General features: G+C 48.3%; 1 protein-coding gene across 1 annotated transcript in view; it reads left to right on the plus strand.

The window, feature by feature from the left end:
• Nucleotides 1-23791, plus strand: part of LOC311131392 (pro-neuregulin-3, membrane-bound isoform-like) — a gene marked incomplete at both ends in the record, with an annotated part of 555735 nt that overhangs the window by 498838 nt on the left and 33106 nt on the right. The window contains 2 exons of the mRNA XM_084164353.1: nucleotides 552-654; nucleotides 2870-2996. Coding sequence (XP_084020479.1) covers nucleotides 552-654; nucleotides 2870-2996 — 230 coding nt within the window. The remainder of the gene's footprint in view (nucleotides 1-551; nucleotides 655-2869; nucleotides 2997-23791) is intronic.

Genomic DNA, 23791 nt, shown 5'->3' on the forward strand with positions numbered 1-23791 from the left:
CCCCACTGTATATATTTTTTGTATTCTAATATTACCTTCATAAACAAAACCAAATTATTATTTTAGCAAAAGCTTATATGAAATGTATTAATTACACTGTTAGAAGGTTGCGGTCAGAATGACTTTACATTAGCTTTAAGGGGGGTCCCTCGAGGCCCAGCGGTTCTAGTGTTAATGACTTCCATTACAGTTATAAGTCTTATCTTCTGTATTCAGACATGGCTACATTACAACTAGCATCGATTACAAGGCTTTGTATCCAATGGGGCTGATGATATGACAGTGTTGTTAAGAGTAACTGGGGGGTAGTTTGGGTTTGAAAAGTGGCATTTGAAAATGAGACAAACATAATTATTACAGTGAGCTAAGGTCCTTGTTTTATTCTGTGTGATCATCTCCTAGTATGGATCTCTCTGTTTAACATTGGTTATGGGAGTGTCTCTGTGGACACTTCTGTTGCATAACTTAACTCCCAGTCCTAGGATTTTCCTCTTTTGTGCTCTTTGTTCCACCATCAATGTCAGGTCTTCCTCTTCTTTTCATTTCAACAGAGAGCAAGGAGGTGTACAAGAGACAAGTGCTGTCAATCACCTGCATCACCGTGGGGATCAGCGTTCTGGGCATTCTCTGTATGGCTCTCTACTGTCGGAACAAGTGGGTGGACACGAGCTCCCATAGGGTCTGATTTCAGTTCATACACCTAAACACATAGAATACACCACAGGCAATTGGCTATTGATCTAGTTTCAGCTGGCACTACATGTCAAATAGCGTACTGTAAGAGTCCGGATTCACAATTGTATCCCTCCAAGTAACATTAATACACGTACAGTACCAGTCAAAAGTTTGGACATACCTACTCATACTCATTCAAGAGTTTTTCTTTATTTTTACTATTTTCTACATTGTAGAATAATAGTGAAGACATCAGAACTATGAAATAACACATATGGAATCATGTAGTAACCAATAAAGTGTTAAACAAATCAAAATATGTTTTATATTTGAGATTCAAATAGCCACCCTTTGCCTTGATGACAGCTTTGCACACTCTTGGCATTCTCTCAACCAGCTTCATGAGGTAGTAACCTAGAATGCATTTCAATTAAAAGGTTTGCCTTCTTAAAAGTTAATTTGTGGAATTGATTTCCTTCTTAACACGTTTGAGCCAATCAGTTGTGTTGTGACAAGTTAGGCGGGGTATACAGAAGATAGCCCTATTTGGTAAAATACCAAGTCCATATTATGGCAAGAACAGCTCAAATAAGCAGAGAAAAAACACTCCATCATTACTTTAAGACATGAAGGTCAGTCAATACGGAAAATGTCAAGAACTTTGAACGTTTCTTCAAGTACAGTCGCAAAAACCATCAAGCGCTATGATGAAACTGGCTCTCATGAGGACCGCACAGGAATGGAAGACCCAGAGTTAACTCTGCTGCAAAGGATAAGTTCATCAGAGTTATCAGCCTTAGAAATTGCAGCCCAAATAAATGCTTCACAGAGTTCAAGTAACAAGACACATCTCAACATCAACTTTTCAGACGGGAATGTGTGAATCAGGCCTTTATGGTCGAATTCCTGCAAAGAAACCACTACTGAAAGAAACCAATAAGAAGAAGAGACCTGCTTGGGCCAAGAAACATGAGCAATGGACATTAGATCGGTGGAAATATATCCTTTGGTCAGCAGTCCAAATTGGAGATTTCGGGTTCCAACCGCCGTGTCTTTGTGAGACGCGGTGTGGGTGAACGGATGATCTCCGCTTGTGTATTTCCCACCGTAAAGCATGGAGGAGGAGGTGTTAACCAGCATGGCTACCACAGCATTCTACAGCGATATGCCATCCCATCTGGTTAGGGCTTAGTGGGACTATCATTTTTTTTTCAACAGGACAATGACCCAACACACCTCCAGGCTGTTTAAGGGCTATTTTACCAAGAAGGAGATTGATGCAGTGATATATCAGATGACCTGGCCTACACAATCCCATGACCTCAACCCAATTGAGATGGTATGGGATGAGTCGGACCGCAGAGTGAAGGAAAAGCAGCTAACAAGTACTCAGCATATGTGGGAACTCCTTCAAGACTGTTGGAAAAGGATTCCAGTTGAATCTGGATGAGAGAATGCCAAGAGTGTGCAAAGCTGTCATCAAGGTAAAGGGTGGCTATTTGAAGATTCTCAAATATCAAATATACTTTGATTTGCTTAACACTTTTTTTTTTCTACATGATTCCATATGTGTTATTTCATAGTTTTAATGTCTTCAATATTATTCTACAATGTAAAGAATAGTAAAAAATAAAGAAAAATCCTTGAGTTTGGTGTGTCCAAATTGATAACTGGTAGTGTACATAAATTTAAAGAACTGATAAGGTCAGAAAGCTCTTGACAATTTGTTTTATTGTGTTGGTATGGGCCCTGCACACATTATTTGTCTATGCATGTTTTACATCCTGTTTACGCCTGAAAGCACCGGTCTAGAATGTATATCCTTTATATATTCATCCAGCATGCTGGTCCAAACATCAAAGCTGTAATGGCAAACTGTCATTCAGGGCATATGGAGCAGAAAGCCCTCTGATGAATTGCATTGTAATTTTATAGGCTCTGTAATATAATGATGTGAGTGAGTGAGCAGCCTGACAACAAGATAATCAGATAAAATCATGATCTAGTGCCATTTGGAAGGAATCTATAATGGAGTTACAGCACAGGAACCTGTCAGCTCCATCAGAGACCCTCAATTTACACTTCTTCACTGCAACGACTATGGGTGAAGAGTGGGGTCTGAGGGTTAAAGGTCAAGGCAATGCCGTGATTTAGTTAACATGCCACGTATATGTACTACCCCTCGCCCCCTCAGGAGACGCAGGGAAAAACTCCAGGCCCACTTGAAAGAAAGTCGCAGCCTCAAAAACTACAACGGCAACGCCTCTGCTTTGGAGTCCAAATCCAGCCTGGGGCCTAACACAGGCCTGCAGCTGCAGAATGTGAGTATGCTGAGGGGATTCTCCCCTTCCTCTGCATTCTTCATGTATCTAGGGTGACTGATCATGCTGTTGGCTTACATCTCATAATCAATTTATGCAGTGTCTTTGTCCTGCAGAGCTGTTGGAGATATGTTGTTCACTCATGGGTGCAGCAGCAAGCAGTCTTTGAAGTTTGGCATGTTAAACAACTGCCTATTCGACCCCATCCACCCAACCCGAACTGTTCAGAAAACACTGCTCAGTCATTTGGGACCCTGGGCTGGGTATTGTTGCCATTCATCATCAGCTAAATAGCCTCTGTCAACAGATCTATCTCCAATATGCCAATCTGAGCCGTTTTCATGGAAAACACTGCGTTCATTTGAATGTCAGTCAAAGTTAGTGCCTGTGCACCGGAGAAGGATGGGGATGTCTAGGTAGCACACACCACTCCATAGATCTGCTCCATTCAGACTCACCATCAACTATGTCCTGAGGATATGGCTCTCAAGATTTCTTATAGATCTAGCCTCTAATGAAGGCATTGTTTTAATGTGATACGCGTAGGGTTGCGGGTTGCAAAGGGAGGGTATATTACTGGAAACCTAAGTTTATCAGGAAACTACCAGAATTTGTGTAATTTCAAGGTTTATTTAGAATTTTATAAGATGACATCTAGTGTCCTTTTTGGGTACTTCAGATTATCACAGGTGTCAGTAATTATTGCTGGCCCTCTGTGTGGCCTTATCACATGTAAAATACATTAAATGAAATCATTAAATAAGATCATTTTAAAATTGAAAAATGACAAAGCTCCTAAATCCTAAATATAAACTATCAACTTAGTGAATACCATTGGTGTTTAACATGAGGGTTTCAGCATGAAACTGTATGTTTGTATTGTATTTTTTAACACACTTTTAGTTATTTTACTATTTCAATATGTATTTATTGTCAATGTTTTTGCGTCAAACTGGTGGCAGTTTTAGAGTTAATTGAAAATAATGACATTGTTGATTCAATTATTTATTTTTTATCAATTAGGCTATTTTCTCTTTAACCATATGGTCTGTCTACTAGAAACTCATGGACAATATGGACAGAGATATACAAAATTAATACTATACATGAATATATATTTAATATATAAGTATAAATTACCAAAGGTACCATAGATTGCCATAGATTTTCTGTTAATTACCTAAATTACCGAAGATGTTGGTAACTTATGTACTCGACATTGCACCCATGTAACCTGTACACATATGAAGTATCTTGTCACATAATTTAGGTATTGCTATATTGACTTGGGATTCAAGTCGATACTATTGTTATTTGTTTTAATAACAGAGTTAATAACAGAGTATGGCTGTTCTATTTTCCATGCATCTTCGGACACTTTTATTTCCACTGGAATCTATTGGGAACTTATGCTAATGCAGGCTATTTATTTATTTTGTGCCTACCCATGCACATATTCATATTGATTTGTGTCTGCAAGCTATCGGTTACCAGGATTTCACAACATGCCTGCCTGCCTGCCTGCGCTGGGGGGGGGGGGGGGGGGTCAGTGATAGTAACACTCACGCAGACAGACACACACACCTCGACTCCCCCTCCCAACCCCCTACTCCCTGTCAAATTATATGATTGATCTAGCGCCTCGCAGATTTAAAAACAATTGCGAGGCCACCCTTTTCTCCCTACCTGCAGCAGCACTCTGTGGAGGTGATATACTAAATGATGGCTCACTCTCTCCCCCAGAACCCCTCAGGCTACAGCAGTCTGCTATGGAGAAAGAAAACTAGATGTGTTCCTGACTACGTCTTCGCAAAATCGTAAAATATGTTTCTGCTCTGGGTGGTCGCAGCTGAAACCCGTTGGCGGATGGTGGCCACTATCTCCCCTAGATTAAAACATCCATTACACTAACACGCTCCCCGCTGTGCCATAACAGGCACCGCCGTGCGCGCCACATCTATTACATGTTGCATAACCCCTCTCTTTATTGAGATGAATACCTGGGTTGATTTCATAAAGCAGTGCTGATGTCTTGGGCCCTGTGCAAAGTCTCTGATTGGTTCTTAAAAAGAGCAAAGTTACTGGACTGACTGCAGGACACATCTGCTACCAGTGCCTCTTTTATCCATTAGATTAGTTCTAGAGAAAAGATATTGGTATTGGATGAGCATATTTGTTGTGAGTACTGTAATCATGGGTTTTCTCTCAGTATATTTAAAGTGATACTTTGGGATTTTGGCATTTAAGCCCTTTATCTACTTCCACAGATGAGTCAGATGAACTCATGGATACCATTTTTATGTCTCTGCGTCCAGTATGAAGGATGTTAGAGGTAGTTTTGCGAGCCAATGCTAACTAGTGTTAGCATAACTTCTAGTCAATGCACTAACGGTAGTCTGCAATTGCACTAATGCTAATTAGAAACTTCCTTCAAACTGCACACAGAGACATAAAAATGGTATCCACAAATTCTGACTCTGGGGAAGTAGATGAAGGGGGGAAGTTTCATACACTTAGGTTGGAGTCATTAAAACTTGTTTTTCAACCACTCCACAAATTTCTTGTTAACAAACTATAGTTTTGGCAAGTCGGTTAGGACATCTACTTTGTGCATGACACAAGTAATTTTTCCAACAATTGTTTACAGACAGATTATTTCACTTATAATTCACTGTATCACAATTCCAGTGGGTCAGAAATGTTCATACACTAAGTTGACTGTGCCTTTAAACAGCTTGGAAAATTCCAGGAAATGATGTCATGGCTTTAGAAGCTTCTGATAGGCTAGTTGACATTTTGAGTCAATTGGAGGTGTACCCGTGGATGTATTTCAAGGCCTACCTTCAAACTCAGCATCTCTTTGCTTGACATCATGGGAAAATCAAAAGAAATCAGCCAAGACCTCAGAAAAATTTTTTGTAGACCTCCACAAGTCTGGTTCATCCTTGGGAGCAATTTCCAAATGCCTGAAGATACCACGTTCATCTGTACAAACAATAGTACGCAAGTATAAACACCATGGGACCACGCATCCATCGCACCGCTCAGAAAGGAGATGCATTCTGTCAACTAGAGATTAACGTACTTTGGTGTGAAAAGTGCAAATCAATCCCAGAACAACAGCAAAGGACCTGGTGAAGATGCTGGAGGAAACAGGTACAAAATTATCTATATCCACAGTAAAACAAGTCCTATATCGACATAACCTGAAAGGCCGCTCAGCAAGGAAGAAGCCACTGCTCCAAAACCGCCATAAAAAAGCCAGACTACAGTTTGCAACTTGACATGGGGACATAGATCGTACTTTTTGGAGAAATGTCCTCTGGTCTGATGAAACAAAAATAGAACTGTTTTGCCATAATGACCATCGTTATGAATGGAGGAAAAAGGGGGTGGCTTGTAAGCTGAAGAACACCATCCCAACCGTGAAGTACGGGGGTGGCAGCATCATGCTGTGGGGGTGCTTTGCTGCAGGAGGGACTGGTGCACTTCACAAAATAGATGGCATCATGAGGAAGGAAAAGTATGTGGATATATTGAAGCAACATCTCAAGACATCAGTCAGGAAGTTAAAGCTTGGTCGCAAATGGGTCTTCCAAATGGACAATGACCCCAAGCATACTTCCAAAGTTGTGGCAAATGCCTTAAGGACAACAAAGTCAAGGTATTGGAGAGGCCATCACAAAGCCCTGACCTCAATCCTATAGAACATTTGTGGGCAGAACTGAAAAAGCATGTGCGAGCAAGGAGGCCTACAAACCTGACTCAGTTACACCAGCTCTGTCAGGAGGAATGGGCCAAAATTAACCCAATTTATTGTGGAAGGCTACCTGAAACGTTTGACCCAAGTTAAACAATTTGAAGGCAATGCTACCAAATACTAATTGAGTGTATGTAAACTTCTGACCCACTGGGAATGTGATGACAGAAATAAAAGCTGAAATAAATCATTCTCTCTACTATTATTCTGACATTTCACATTCTTAAAGTAAAGTGGTGATCCTAACTGACCTAAAACAGGGAATTCGTACTTGGATTAAATGTCAGGAATTGTGAAAAACTGAGTTTAAATGTATTTGGCTAAGGTGTATGTAAACTTCCGACTTCAACTGTATATGTATTGCTACGGTCTACCGCTCCCCAGCCACTTCGGTGGAGGCTGTTGATATTATTTCTGATGATTTAAAACCCTTTCTGGTATCTGAAATGGTTGTGTTAGGAGATCTAAATATTGATTGGGTTACAAATTGTCACGTTGTATAATCATTAAAAGACAGGTGCAGGAGTACGTATTCGTTTTTTTTATTACCCAATAAAAGGTACGTCATGAAAAACGACAGGGACGAAGCCCAAAACAAACACGTGTATATATATATATATATATATATATATAACACTGGGATGTAACCAAAACAAAAGAGCGAGGTGTAAACCTCCAAACAATTAAATGGGACGAGACCCGTAATAACAAGAGCACAATACGGAACGGCAGGCGATAAACGGAACGGCAGGCGATAAACGGAACGGCAGGCGAGGTGAGTAGTCATGCTGTAATTCGCTCCGCAGGTAATATGACACATTACATTACAATGGAACGATTTGATTAGTGTAATGTTAGCTAGCTACATAGTTGTATTTGTATCAAAGATAAAGGTGTAGTATAGAGAAACTATCGAGGTTAGCTAGCCAGCTACATTCGTTCGCAGCGACGCCGTTTTTCAAACAAAGTCAACACCACAGCCATTGCTAGCTAGCCAACACTACCAGCTAGCAGTACTGTAGCAGCTAAATACAATATAATTTTAGTCAATGAGAATTTTGCAACATAAAGCTTCCCTTTCTGAACATTCGAGATGTGTAGTCCACTTGTGTAGCTAGCATGACTGACTTTGTGCTAGCTAGCCAACGTTTAATTATTGCTGCGTTATGAAAGGAACTAGACACGGACACGAATTATCTGTTTAGTGTGTTAACACACTATTGGTAGTTTGTTATAACAAAGTATTGGTGCTAAACCGTGTGTTATTGGATGCTAGCATGCTATTTAGCTATGGCGTCATAGGATACGGTGCCCTGGGCGGTTTTCATGGAAGAATACTGTACCAAGTTAGCTAGCTGAATAAAGTAAGTTAGAGTCTATTCCTAGAAACATTGAACCACTGTAGTTTACAACAATTCTAATTTCTAAAGTGGAAGTTGGGAGAGTTATATTTGGGTGTTTCAGTGAAACAATTATAGTTTCTGAGGTGGAAGTTGGGAGAGTTATATTTGGGAGTTGTGGTGAGGGAGGCCCCGCTCTCTCCTTTCCCAGATGTTTAGCTCATTTCATTCCGATCTCCTCTGCATTATTGTAGCCATTTGCTGCAGCCTGTCAACTATGCCTCTGCCTATCCCTGTTCTCTCCTCTCCGCACAGGCTACACAAACGCCTCACACCGCGTGGCTGCTGCCTCTCTAACCTGGTGGTCCCTGCACGCACCACACATCTAGAGTTCCAGGTCTCGGTCAGCCTCTGGAACTGCCGTTCTGCTGCCAACAAGGCAGACTTCATCCCAGCCTATGCTACCCTCCAGTCCCTCGACTTCTTGGCACTGACGGAAACATGGATTACCACTGATAAACACTGCTACTCCTACTGCTCTCTCCTCGTCTGACCATGTGTTCTCGCATACCCCGAGAGCATCTGGTCAGCGGGGTGGTGGCACAGGAATCCTCATCTCTCCCAAGTGGACATTCTCAATATTTCCCCTAACCCATCTGTCTATCTCCTCATTTGAATTCCATGCTGTCACAGTCACTAGCCCATTTAAGCTTAATATACTTGTCATCTATCGCCCTCCAGGTTCCCTTGGAGAGTTCATCAATGAGCTTGACGCCTTGATAAGTTCCTTTCCTGAGGATGGCTCACCCCTCACAGTTTTGGGGGATTTAAACCTCCCTACGTCTACATTTGACTCATTTCTCTCTGCCTCCTTCTTTCCACTCCTCTCCTCTTTTGACCTCACCCTCTCACCTTCCCCCCCCCCTACTCACAAGGCAGGCAATACGCTTGACCTCATCTTTACTAGATGCTGTTCTTCTACTAATCTCACTGCAACTCCCCTCCATGTCTCCGACCACTACTTTGTATCCTTTTCTCTCTCGCTCTCCTCCAACACTACTCACTCTGCCCCTACACAGATGGTAATGCGCCGCCGCAACCTTCGCTCTCTCTCTCCCGCTACTCTCTCCTCTTCCATCCTATCATCTCTTCCCTCTGCTCAATCCTTCTCCCTCCAATCTCCTGATTCTGCCTCCTCAACCCTCCTCTCCTCCCTTTCTGCATCCTTTGACTCTCTATGTCCCCTATCCTCCCGGCCGGCTCGGTCCTCCCCTCCAGCTCTGTGGCTTGATGACTCATTGCGAGCTCACAGAACAGAGCTCCGGGCAGCTGAGCGGAAATGGAAGAAAACTAGACTCCCTGCGGACCTGGCATCTTTTCACTCCCTCCTCTCTACATTTTCTTCATCTGTTTCTGCTGCTAAGGCCACTTTCTACCACTCTAAATTCCAAGCATCTGCCTCTAACCCTAGGAAGCTCTTTGCCACATTCTCCTCCCTGCTGAATCCTCCTCCCCCCCCCCCTCCTCCCTCTCTGTGGATAACTTCGTCAACCACTTTGAAAAGAAGGTTGACGACATCCGATCCTCGTTTGTTAAGTCAAATGACACTGCTGGTCCTGCTCACACTGCCCTACCCTATGCTTTGACTTCTTTCTCCCCTCTCTCTCCAGATAAAATCTTGCGACTTGTGACTGCAGGCCGCCCAACAACCTGCCCGCTTGACCCTATCCCCTCCTCTCTTCTCCAGACCATCTCCGGTGACCTTCTCCCCTACCTCACCTCGCTGATCAACTGATCCTTGACCGCTGGCTATGTCCCTTCCGTCTTCAAGAGAGCGAGAGTTGCACCCCTTCTCAAAAAACCAACACTCGATCCCTCTGATGTCAACAACTACAGACCAGTATCACTTCTTTCTTTTCTTTCCAAAACTATTGAGCGTGCCGTCTTTAGCCAACTCTCTTGCTATCTCTCTCAGAATGACCTTCTTGATCCAAACCAGTCAGGTTTCAGGACAGGTCATTCAACTGAGACTGCTCTTCTCTGTGTCACGGAGGCTCTCCGCACTGCTAAAGCTAACTCTCTCTCCTCTGCTCTTGTCCTTCTAGACCTGTCTGCTGCCTTTGATACTGTGAACCATCAGATCCTCCTCTCCACCCTCTCCGAGCTGGACATCTCCGGCGCGGCTCACTCTTGGATTGCGTCCTACCTGACCGGTCGCTCCTACCAAGTGGCGTGGCGAGAAGCTGTCTCCGCACCACGTGCTCTCACCACTGGTGTCCCCCAGGGCTCAGTTCTAGGCCCTCTCCTATTCTCGCTATACACCAAGTCACTTGGCTCTGTCATATCCTCACATGGCCTCTCCTATCATTGCCACGCTGACGATACACAACTAATCTTCTCCTTTCCCCCTTCTGATAACCAGGTGGCGAATCGCATCTCTGCATGTCTGGCAGACATATCAGGATGACGGATCACCACCTCAAGCTGAACCTTGGCAAGACGGAGCTGCTCTTCCTCCCGGGGAAGGACTGCCCGTTCCATGATCTCGCCATCACGGTTGACAACTCCGTTGTGTCCTCCTCCCAGAGTGCGAAGAGCCTTGGCGTGACCCTGGACAACACCCTGTCGTTCTCCGCTAACATCAAGGCGGTGACCCGATCCTGTAGGTTCATGCTCTACAACATTCGGAGAGTACGACCCTGCCTTACACAGGAAGCGGCACAGGTCCTAATCCAGGCACTTGTCATCTCCCGTCTGGATTACAGCAACTCGTTGTTAGCTGGGCTCCCTGCCTGTGCCATTAAACCCCTACAACTCATCCAGAATGCCGCAGCCCGTCTGGTGTTCAACCTTCCCAAGTTCTCTCACGTCACCCCGCTCCTCCGCACACTCCACTGGCTTCCAGTTGAAGCTCGCATCTGTTACAAGACCATGGTGCTTGCCTATGGAGCTGTGAGGGGAACGGCACCTCCGTACCTTCAGGCTCTGATCAGTCCCTACACCCAAACGAGGGCATTGCGTTCATCCACCTCTGGCCTGCTGGCTCCCCTTCCTCTGCGGAAGCATAGTTCCCGCTCAGCCCAGTCAAAACTGTTCGCTGCTCTGGCACCCCAATGGTGGAACAAGCTCCCTCACGACGCCAGGACAGCGGAGTCACTCACCACCTTCCGGAGACATTTGAAACCCCACCTCTTTAAGGAATACCTGGGATAGGATAAAGTAATCCTTCTACCCCCCCCCCCCCCCAAAAAAAAAAATAAAAAAAAATAAAAAAATGTAAAGTGGTTATCCTACTGGCTATAGGGTGAATGCACCAATTTGTAAGTCGCTCTGGATAAGAGTGTCTGCTAAATGACGTAAATGTAATGTAAATGTAAATACACAGTGCTCACGAGACCAACTGACATGGGACAATAATCGACAAGGACAATGGGGAACAAACCCAGCACCGCTCCTCTGGGCCGTACCCCTGCCAGTTGATGAGATATTGGAGACTCCCTGCCCGACGCCTTGAAAACAGGACTTCAGATCAGTACGCTGGACCTCCCTCGATGTCCAGAGGTGGAGGCGGGGCGTCACTGGGTCCAGCCTCAGCGAGGGGACCAGGCACCACTGGCCTGAGGAGAGACACATTAAAAGTCGGGTTAATGCGGTAATAACCAGGGAGTTGCAAACGGTACGTTACCTCATTAACCCTCTTCAGGACTTTAAACAGCCCCACAAACGAGTGGGCCCAGCTTCTGGCAGGGCAAGCAGAGGGGCAGGTTCCGGTTGGAGAGCCAGACCCGGTCGCCTGCTGGAGACAAATGTGCACAGCGTTCCAGATCTCCTCAGCACGCCGAAACCACTCGTCCACCGCTGGGGCCTCGGTCTGGCTCGGATGCCAAGGTGCCAGGGCCGGGCTGATACCCCAACACACACTGGAAAGGTGTGAGGTTAGTTGAAGAGTGGTGGAGGGAATTCTGTGCGTAATCAGTCCAAGGTAGAAAATCCAGCCACTTCCCCGGCCGGTCCTGACAGTAACATCTTAGAAACCTGCCCACTTCCTGATTGACCCTCTCCACCTGCCCATTAGCTTGACCGTGACCCCCAGGCGTTCCATGAATGCTTTCCATATGCGTGAGGTGAACTGAGGACCACGGTCTGACACAATGTCCTCCGGTTCCCGTAGTGCCGGAAAACGTGCGTAAAAAGAGCCTCCGCGGTTTGCATGGCCGACGGGAGCCCAGGCAGAGGAAGGAGGCGACAAGCTTTGGAAAACCGGTCCACAATTACGAGAACGGTGGTGTTCCGCTGGGAGGGGGGAAGGTCAGTGACAAAGTCCACCGAGAGATGAGCCCAGGGTCGTTGTGGAACCGGCAGGGGAAGGAGCTTTCCATAAGGGAGGTGTCTGGGTGTCTTATTCTGGGCACAGATGGAGCAGGAAGAGACGTAAACCCAGACGTCCCTAGCCAAGGTGGGCCACCAGTACTTCTCAGTCAGGCAGGCGATGGTACGGCCTTTTCCAGGATGACCCGACACAGGTGCTGTGTGCGCCCAGGAAAGGAGGAGGTCCCGCACACCCATGGGCACTTAGGCACGGTTCTCCGGGCACTATGCAGGTGCGGGTTCCGTATGCAGGGCCTGCCGTATGTCGTTGTCCACGTCCCAAACCACTGGCACGATGATACGGAACGGAGGGATGATGGGGGTCTCCTCTCCCTGCCTCTCCTCTGCGTCATAGAGGCGAGACAGGGTGCCCGCCTTCACGTTCCTCGAGCCTGGCCTATAGGAAAGCGTTAATTGGAACCTGGCGAAGAATAGAGCCCACCTGGCCTGTCTCGGGTTTATCCTCTTCGCTGCCCTGATGTACTCCAGGTTGCGGTGGTCCGTCCACTCCAGGAAAGGGTGTTTGGACCCCTCCAGCCAGTGCCTCCACCCCATCAGAGCCTTCTTGACTGCCAAGAGTTCCCGGTCCCGCATGTCGTAGTTCCCCTGGGTGAGGCTCAGCTGCTTGGAGTAGAAGGCGCAGGGCCGCAGTTTTGGAGGGGTTCCTGTATGCTGGGACAGCACTGCCCCGACTCCTTCTTCAGAGGTATCCACCTCGACGATGAAGGGGAGTAAGGTGTCAGGATGTGCCAGCACGCGAGGAGTGGTGAAGCGTGCCTCAGCGTCTGAAACGCCTTCTCCGCCTCCGCTGTCCAACGAAGCCGCTGGGGACCTGCAAATGCAGGGAGGTAAGAGGCGCGACCACCCTGCTGAAGCCCCGGATTAACCTCCGGAAATAGTTGCCGAACCCAAGGAATCACTGGACTGCTTTCACAGAGTTGGGGATGGGCCATGACCTGACTGCGCTGAAGTGTTGCTCCTCCATCTCCACTCCCTCTGTGGATATGAGGTAGCCCAAGAAGGACACGGATCGCTGGAAAAAACAAACACTTTTCTTGTTTAACATATAGATTATGCTCCAACAGTCTTCCCAGCACAGACCTGACTAACGAAACATGCTGGGCTCGATCAGCAGTATAGACCAAAATGTCGTCTACATAAACCACTACATCCCATCCCAGCATGTCCCGAAACACTTCGTTAATAAAGGCCTGGCATTAGACAGGCCAAAGGGCATTACGAGATACTCGTAATACCCCGTGGTCATGGAAAATGCTGTTTTCCATTCGTCGCCTGCACGAATGCGCACCATATTGTAGGCACTCCTCAAGTCCAGTTTCGTGAAGTACTGCGCCCCGTGCATTTGTTCGATGATGGTTGGGATGAGGGGTAAAGGATAGCTGAACTTAACGGTGGCTTTGTTCAGTGTTCGATAATCAATGCAGGGGCGCTGTCCCCCATCTTTCTTCTTAACAAAAAATAAGCTTGAGGAGGCTGGTGACTTAGAGGGGCGGATAAAACCCTGCTGGAGGCTCTCCTGTACGTAGGTCTCCATGGCCTTGGTCTCCGCGTAGGAGAGGGGATAGACGTGTCCTCTCGGGAGAACTGCGTCAGACAGCAGGTCAATGGCACAGTCCCAAGGGCGATGAGGAAGCAGGGGTATAGCCTGGGTCCTAATGAAAACCCAGTCTAGATCCTGGTATTCCTCCGGTAAATCCACTTGAGTGGCGTGGTCCGGACTTTCCACCGTAATGGGGTTGACAGACACCACGAGACACCTCCCCTGACACTCATGCGACCTACCCAGCGGTCTCCTCTCAGACCAGGAAATAACAGGGTTATGCCAACTCAACCAGGGGACACCTAAAACAACGGATTGCGTGAGGGTGTCTATAATGAAAAAGGTGATCTGTTCTAAATAAGTGTCATGGGTCAGCTGAGAAATGGGAACAGTGATGTGTGGTACAAGTCCTGTCCCTATTGGACGATTATCCAGGGCTCGAACCGGAATGGGTGACTGTAGGGGAACCATAGGAATGCGTAATGCAGTGGCCACTGCGCTATCTAAAAGATTCCCGGCAGCTCCGGAATCAATCAGAGCTAACGGGAGTGAGGGCTAGGGTATTCAGGGAATTTAATGCAAAAACACATTGGTTGAGTTGACAGAAAAGGAGAGGGGATCTTGCATCCTCCCTGGGTTGGAGCAGGGGAATTCCCTGGCTTGTCACCTCCTCGCCTGTTAGTGGATAGAGGGCAGGTTGGGGAGAAATTACCCCTTTCTCCACCATAGGAGAGAAGGCCCAGATTCCTCCTTCTCCTACGCTCTGCCTCGGGCAAACATGCAGAGCCCACCTCCATCGGCTCTGGCCACGGAGCAGGTGTAGCCATGGGCTCTGGATTCCGTGCAGGTCTACGTCGGAACCGCAGGAGATTGTCCAACCGGATCGCAATGCTGATGAGCTGGTCAAGTGACAGGTTGTCATCACGGCAGGCTAACTCCATTTGTACCTCCTCCTGCAGTCCGCTGCGGAAAACGGTTACCAGAGCCGACTCGTTCCATCCGGTGGAGGCCATAATGGTCTGGAACTCCAGGGCGAACTCCGAGGCGGTCCTAGATCCCTGGCGTAGTCGGAGTCGATGCTCACCTCCCTCTCGGCCCTCCACAGGATGATCAAACACCGAGCGGAAGAGGAGGGTGAAGCGCTCGTAGGACTCGACCTCGGGTCCGCCAGTCTCCCAGACCGCGGCACCCCAGTCCGGGGGCCCATCCGGTCAGTGCCAAGATGACTGTGGCAACCCTGTCTCTCCCGGAGACAGCCTCAGCGTAGCAAGCGAGGTACAGGTCGCATTGTAGAAGGAATCCCTTGCATCTCGCTGGCGCGCCGTCAAAGAGCTCAGAGAGGGACAGGGGTATTCCGCGGACCAGCTCAGATGGGACGGAGGCAGGTAGTGGTGGTGTTGGGGCTGGTGCCAAAACCGGTACTGGAGACTGGAGGGACTGTACTTTCCCCTCCAACCGCAGGATGGTTGCCAGCATGCTGTCCATGGCGCTGCCGAGTCTGTCCTCGTGATGCTGGACTGTTTCTACGATGGTCGACAGCTCTGCCTTTCCCGCTGTCTCCATTTTTATGGGTTGATTATTCTGTCACGATGTATAATGATTAGAAGACAGGCGCAGGAATACGTATTAGGTTTTTTTATTACTCCACCCAACACAAGGTACATCATGAAAAACGATGGGGACGAAGCCCAAAACAAACACGTACATATATATAACACTGGGATGTAACCCAAACAAAAGAGTGAGGTGTAAACCTCCAAACAATTACACGGGACGAGACCCGGAATAACAAGAGCTCAATATACGGTACTCACGAGACCAACGGACATGGGACAATAATCGACAAGGACAATGGGGAACAGAGGGCACATGTATACACATACTAATCAGGGGGGATGGGAACCAGGTTTGCATAATGTGACAAGACAGTCCGGGGATGGTGGTAATGAACCAGGTCAGTGACGCCAAGAAGGCCGGTGACGTAGATCTCCGGAGCTGGTGAACGGAATGAGCAGCAGTACCAGGGGGATCCATGACACACATGCCTTAGATCAGTTTAAGAATATCTGTCTTGAATTCAACTTGACTCAGCTGATAATGAAACCCACTCGGATGAATTTAAAAAACCTATCAAACTCCTCATTGATTGAACTTATCTTGACTAACCGTCCTCATAAGTTTTTAGATAGTGGTGTTTTTGCAAACAATATCGGTGACCACTGCTCTATCGCTTGCATTAGAGATACCAACTTGAACAACCCTGACCGTCGAATAATTGTGAAGAGAATGTTTTTTAAATTCTCTCCACAGGCATTCCTTCATGATCTATATTATTCAGAGCTTTTTTCTACTAGATGCATACCAGACTCTGTTTTGGCACTTTCATTTTTCTCATCAATTTTTAACTCTCTGGCTGATAAACATACCCTTCTAAGCGACTCAGAGTCAAAAAACAAATTAACCCCATGGTACTCTCCTGTACTCTCAGACCTCTTCTTGATAAGAAATCAAGCCTGGGCCAAGACTAGACAAACTGGCTCGTTAGCTGATTGGCAGATATTTAGGTAATTGAGAAATAGGTGCTCTGCCTTGGTTAAATAGGCCAAATCAAGCTACTTCCTTAGCGCTATGACAGACTCTGTTACTGATCTGTCACGCCCTGGCTCTGGGGACACTGTTATGTTGAGCCAGGGTGTGTAGATCATGTGTTTTTTTTCTATGGGTGCTATTTCTATGTTGGCCAGAGTGGCTCCCAATCAGAGGCAACGAGTGTCAGGTGTTTCTGGTTGTCTCTGATTGGGAGCCATATTTAAACAGTCAGTTTTTCATTCGTGTTTGTGGGATTTTGTTTCTAGTCTGTTTATGGTAGACCGTGAACTGTCACGTATCGTTTGTTGTTTTGATCGTGTCTCGTAATAAAGAGTATGTTTGCCTGCAACGCTGCGCCTTGGTCCTCATCTGTTCTAGACGTTCGTGACAGAAAATCCCACCAACAGCTAACAGCTGACATAACAATCACACATTACACCTGACCCAACACACGATAACTAAATAGGAAACAAAATCAAACACTAACAAGGGACAGGTGTACAAACAGACAAAACCAAACAAACATGAAACATCGAACGGTGGTAGCTAGTACTCCGGGGACGACGACCGCCGAAGCCTGCCCGAACAAGGAGGAGGAGCAGCCTCGGCCGAAACCGTGACAGTACCCCCCCCCCCTTGACGCGCGGCTCCAGCCGTGCGCCGACCCCGGCCTCGGGGACGACCAGGAAGATGCGGAGCTGGGCGCGTAGGATGACCCCGATGGAACTCGGTCAGAAGAGACAGGTCTAATATGTCCCTCCTCGGCACCCAGCACCGCTCCTCCGGGCCGTACCCCTCCCACTCCACGAGATATTGGAGACCCCCCATCCGGCGTCTCGAATCAAGGATGGACCTAACGGTGTACGCCGGAGCCCCCTCGATGTCCAACGGGGGCGGAGGAGTCTCTTCTATCTCATAGTCCTGGAGTGGACCAGCTACCACCGGCCTGAGGAGAGACACATGGAACGAGGGGTTAATATTCTTGTAATCAATGGGCAGTTCTAACCTGTAACACACCTCGTTCAACCTCCTCAGGACTTTGAACGGCCCCACAAACCGCCGACCCAGCTTCCGGCAGGGCAGGCGGAGGGGCAGGTTTCTGGTCGAGAGCCAGACTCGATCTCCAGGTGCGTACACAGGCCCCTCACTGCGGTGGAGATCGGCGCTCGTCTTATGTCGACGGATGGCCCGCTGCAGATGAACGTGGGCAGCGTTCCACGTCTCCTCCGAGCGCCGCACCCACTCATCCACCGCAGGGGCCTCGATCTGGCTCTCATGCCAAGGTGCCAGAACCGGCTGGTACCCTAACACACACTGGAAAGGGGTTAGTTTGGTGGAGGAGTGGCGGAGAGAGTTTTGTGCCATTTCGGCCCAGGGAACATATCTCGCCCACTCCTCCGGCCGGCCCTGGCAATATGACCTCAGAAACCTACCCACATCCTGGTTGACACGTTCAACCTGCCCATTACTCTCCGGGTGGTAACCCGAGGTAAGGCTCACCGAAACCCCCAACCGTTCCATAAAGGCTCTCCACACTCTGGAGGTGAACTGGGGGCCTCGATCAGACACTATATCCTCGGGTACCCCGTAATGCCGGAAGACATGGGTAAACAGAGCCTCAGCGGTCTGTAGGGCAGTAGGGAGACCCGGCATGGGAAGGAGACGACAGGCCTTCGAGAACCGATCCACAACGACCAGGATGGTAGTATTCCCCTGTGAGGGGGGAAGGTCTGTAACAAAGTCCACCGAGAGGTGGGACCAGGGTCGTTGCGGAACGGGCAGGGGTTGTAGCTTACCCCTGGGCAAATGTCTGGGCGCCTTACACTGGGCACACACCGAACAGGAGGAGACAGAAAATCCCACCACAACTGGACCAAGCAGCGAGTCGAGGAGCCATCACCAGGGAAATCCCTAGCAGATCTCCGTGGCAGCCTCGACTGGGTCAAGCCGAGTGAAGAGCAGAGAGAGTGGACTTGGGAACAATGGAGGAAGAGCTTCGACTGGGTCAAGCCAATTGAGGAGCTGAATAGCGGGAGTTGGAGGCAGAAGAGCGAGAGTTGGGCGAGAACTATAGAGGCCTGGCCCACGGGGAGGAGAGACCCCCAGAAATTTTTTAGGGGGGGGCTCACGACGTCGGGGCAGCAGGAGGCCGCCAGGTTACGGGGGCCACTGGTCGAAGAGGGGATGGAAGGTGTAGAGGCACGGCGAGAGGTACTGGGGTGTGTTACCAGTCCGGTCCGGCCCGTTCCAGATCCCGGTGTAGGGCCAGTGGTGTGTGTCCCCAGTACGGTCCGGTCTGTTCCTGCTCCCCGCACCAAGTCAGTGGTGCGCTTCGTCAGCCCGGCTCGGCCCGTTCCTGCTCCCCGCACCAAGTTAGTGGTGCGCTTTGTCAGCCCGGCTCGGCCCGTTCCTGCTTCCCGCACCAAGTCAGTGGTGCGCTTCGTCAGCCCGGCTCGGCCCGTCCCTGCTCCCCGCACCAAGTCAGTGGTGCGCTTCGTCAGCCCGGCTCGGCCCGTTCCTGCTCCCCGCACCAAGTCAGTGGTGCGCTTCGTCAGCCCGGCTCGGCCCGTTCCTGCTCCCCGCACCAAGTCAGTGGTGCGCTTTGTCAGCCCGGCTCGGCCCGTTCCTGCTCCCCGCACCAAGTCAGTGGTGCGCTTCGTCATCCCGGCTCGGCCCGTTCCTGCTCCCCGCACCAAGTCAGTGGTGCGTTTCGTCAGCCCGGTTCGGCTCACTCCTGCTCCTCACACCAAGCCAGTGGTGTGCGTTGTCAGTCCAGCACGGCCCGTGCCTGTTCTCCACACCAGGCCAGTGGTGGGCGTCGTCAGTCCGGCACAGCCCATGCCTGTTCCACTGGTGCCTGGTTCGGCACTGGTCAGATGTTTTACGCCGGAGCTAGAGCAATCCGCTCCATCAGTGTGCAGTCCAGCTCCGGCCAGCGGGGCCAGACCGGACCAGGGGTACTTTGGGGGGTTGGAGAGGGAGCGGGGAACAGGCCCGGAGCCGGATCCGCCGCCTAGGTGGAGTGCCCACCCGGTCCCTCCCCTGTGGTATTTGGTTGACGCGGTCGGAGTCCGCGCCTTTAGGGGGGGGTACTGTCACGCCCTGGCTCTGGGGACACTGTTATGTTGAGCCAGGGTGTGTAGATCATGTGTTTTGTTTCTATGGGTGCTATTTCTATGTTGGCCAGAGTGGCTCCCAATCAGAGGCAACGAGTGTCAGGTGTTTCTGGTTGTCTCTGATTGGGAGCCATATTTAAACAGTCTGTTTTTCATTCGTGTTTGTGGGATTTTGTTTCTAGTCTGTTTATGGTAGACCGTGAACTGTCACGTATCGTTTGTTGTTTTGATCGTGTCTCGTAATAAAGAGTATGTTTGCCTGCAACGCTGCGCCTTGGTCCTCATCTGTTCTAGACGTTCGTGACATGATCCCTCTAAATTCTGGAAAACCATTAATTCATTGAAGCGGGGTAATTACTCTACTTCCCTGCCTAAGCAAGTCATTTTAGACTCCTGCATCATTACTGAAAAAGTTAAGATTTGTGATGATTTTAATCAGCATTTTATCTCAGCTGGTTTCCTAATTGAAGAGGTCATACTGTTCTTGGCCAGTCAATTGACTTTTCTTCCCACTTACAGCCTCCAGTTGCCTCAATGGATGATCAGTCAACCTCACATGACTTGGGAAATGGTAGTCAGGTTTTTTTTTTTTTGGTAACTCACAGAAACAGAAGTTCTTCCTGCCTTATTAGCTATTGACAGCAAGAAGTCATTATGGGCTGACAATTTGGACCCGTCTTTGCTTAAGTATGCAGCGCCCCTCATTGCTGGCTCAGTAACACATTTTTTATTTAACTTTATATTCCAAAAGTGTGGAAAGCAGCTTTTGTACTACCACTCAAAATACTAGAATCATTGGTCAACAGACAACTACGTTATTTTCTATCTGTAAATGGTATTCTTAATGTTAATCAATCCGGATTCAGACCTAAACATAGCACCACTACAGCCACACCTACTACCACTCAAAATACTAGAATCATTGGTCAACAGACAACTACGTTATTTTCTATCTGTAAATGGTATTCTTAATGTTAATCAATCCGGATTCAGACCTAAACATAGCACCACTACAGCCACACCATGCTTGTTGTAAAATATATTGCAAATGCCTTAGATGATAGAAAGAATTGTGCTGCCATGTTTGTAGAATTGTTCAAAGCTTTTCATATTGCAGACTGTGTTATTCTGTTGAATAAGCTGTACTCGATAGGGTTGGGTACTGATGCTTGCCAATGGTTTCATGGCTTCAAGGTAGATGGGGTCAAATCTGAGTTCCTTGAGTTACATAAAGGGGTGCCCCAAGGTTCGATACTCGGGCCAATACTGTTTACAATCTATATAAATAACATTGGTAATGCTGTTTCTAGGTCCCATGAATTTGTAATTACTAGTGAACGGTACACAAATTTACATTTACGTCATTTAGCAGCCCGGGAGATGGCTAAGTTGGTGGTGCAACATGTTTTCTGGGTCCACGGGCTTCCCCAAGATGTGTTGTCGGATCGGGGCCCTCAGTTCGCCTCTAGGTTCTGGAAGGCGTTCGCCACCTGCCTCGACGCCCCTGTAAGCTTGTCTTCCGGCTTCCATCCCCAGTCGAACGGGCAGACAGAGCGCGTCAACCCGGCCCCGGTTTTTCGCCCGGGACAGAGGGTGTGTCTCTCCACTCGGGATCTTCTCCTCTGCGTGGAGTCCAGGAAGCTGTCCCCCCAGTTCATCGGGCCATTCAGAGTGGACCGGCGAGTCAACCCAGTGGCCTCCCACCTGCAACTTCCCCCCACCATGCGGATGCATCCCACATTCTATGTGTCCCTCCTCAAGCCCGTTGCCACCTGTCCCCTGGCTCCCCCTTCTCGTCCTGTTCCCCCGCTGCGCCTCGTCGGAGGACAGCCGGCTTTTACTGTGGACCGGATCCTGGACAGCCAAAGGGTGGGTCTCCATGCGGAGGCGCCGAGGTGAATGGCTGGGGCCGTTCGTCGGGGTGGGGGGGGGCACTGTTACAGGAGGGGGTCACAGTTCCGGAGCGACCCACTACGTGGCATCCTCTGACAACCTTAGGCACCTCCTCACTCACAGTCTGGACTAAACATTATCTTATTGGTGTCACCTGTGTCTACCTGTTCACCTGTGTATTTATGCCCTCACTTCCCTGTGTTCCCTTGCTCAGTTTTCTCTGCTAGTTTCTCTATGTCCAGCAGTACTACGCAGTGTCTGATCGGAGACCTATGCACAGGTACTTGAGAAGTGTTCTCCCTGTTTCGTTATTTGTTTCAGTCTTAGGTGGTATTTCATATTTTGGCTGTCAGCCAGTTTTTGGAGACTTATTTGCTCCACCTTTCTTTTATCGTGAAAATTCCGTTATTTGTGTATTATGGCTTCGGGACCACCAGTAAAGATCCTTGTTTCACCATCTCTGCCTACTGCCTACTGTATATCCTGCACCGCACCTGGGTCACTCCTCACACCAACCCTTACAGCTGGCCACCCGGCCAAACTGAGCAATAGGGGGAGAAGAGCCTTGGTCAGGGAGGTGACCAAGAACCCGATGGTCACTTTGACAGAGCTCCAGAGTTCCTCTGTGGATATGGGAGAACCTTCCAAAAGGACAAAAAACCTCTCTGCAGCACTCCACCAATCAGGCCTTTATGGTAGAGTGGCCAGACAGAAGCCACTCCACAGTAAAAGGCACATGGGAGCCAGCACATGGGAGCCAGTTTGGAGTTTGCCAAAAGGCACCTAGAGACTCTCAGACCATGAGAAACAAGATTATCTTGTCTGATGAAAGCATGATTGAACTCTTTGGCCTGAATGCTAAGCGTCACGTCTGGTGGAAACCTGGCACAATCCCTACGGTGAAGCATGGTGGTGGCAGCATCATGCTGTGGGGATGTTTTTCAGAGGCAGGGACTGGGAGACTAGTCAGGATCGAGGCAAAGATGAAAGGAGCAAAGTACAGAGAGATCCTTGATGAAAACTGCTCCAGAGCACTCAGGACCTCAGACTGGGGCGTAGGTTTGCCTCCCAACAGGACAACGACCCTAAGCACACAGCCAAGACAACACAGGAGTGGCTTCGGGACAAGTCTATGAATGTCCTTGAATTGCCCAGCCAGAGCCCGGACTTGATCCCGATCGAACATCTCTGGAGAGACCTGAAAATACATTGCCTTGGAAAAGTATTCATCCCCCTTGGCATTTTTCCTATTTTGTTGCATTACAACCTGTAATTTAAATAGATTTCTATTTGGATTTCATGTAATGGACATACACAAAATAGTCCAAATTGTTGAAGTGAAATGAAAAAAATAACAGAAAAGTGGTGCGTGCATATGTATTCACCCCCTATTACCTTCAGAAGTCACATAATTAGTCACACAAATAAAGTCCACCTGTGTGTATTCTAAGTGTCACATGATCTGTCACATGATCTCAGTATATATACACCTGTTCTGAAAGGCCCAAGAGTCTGCCACACCACTAAGCAAGGGGCACCACCAAGCAAGCGGCACCATGAAGACCAAGGAGCTCTCCAAAACAGGTCAGGGAAAAAGTTGTGGAGAAGTACAGATCAGGGTTGGGTTATAAAAAAATATCAGAAACTTTGAACATCCTAGGGAGCACCATGAAATCCATTATTAAAAAATTGAAAGAATATGGCACCACAACAAACCTGCCAAGAGAGGCCAGCCCACCAAAACTCATGGACCAGGCAAGGAGGGCATTAATCAGAGGCAACAAAGAGATCAAATATAACCCTGAAGGAGCTGCAAAGCTCCACAGCGGAGATTGGAGTATCTGTTCATACGACCACTTTAAGCCATACACTCCACAGAGCTGGGCTTTATGGAAGAGTGGCAAGAAAAAAGCCATTGCTTAAAAAAAAAAAGAAGCAAACATGTTTGGTGTTCGCCAAAAGGCATATGGAAGACTCCCCAAACATATGGAAGAAGGTACTCTGTCAGATGAGACTAAAATTGAGCTTTTTGGCCATCAAGGAAAACGCTATGTCTGGCGCAAACCAAACACCTCTCATCACCCCGGGAACACCATCCCCACAGTGAAGCATGGTGGTGGCAGCATCATGCTGTGGGGATGTTTTTCATCGGCAGGGACTAGGAAACT

The sequence above is a fragment of the Coregonus lavaretus genome, assembly GCF_964263955.1.
Source record: "Coregonus lavaretus genome assembly, chromosome: 1".
In the NCBI taxonomy this organism is placed as follows: domain Eukaryota; kingdom Metazoa; phylum Chordata; class Actinopteri; order Salmoniformes; family Salmonidae; genus Coregonus; species Coregonus lavaretus.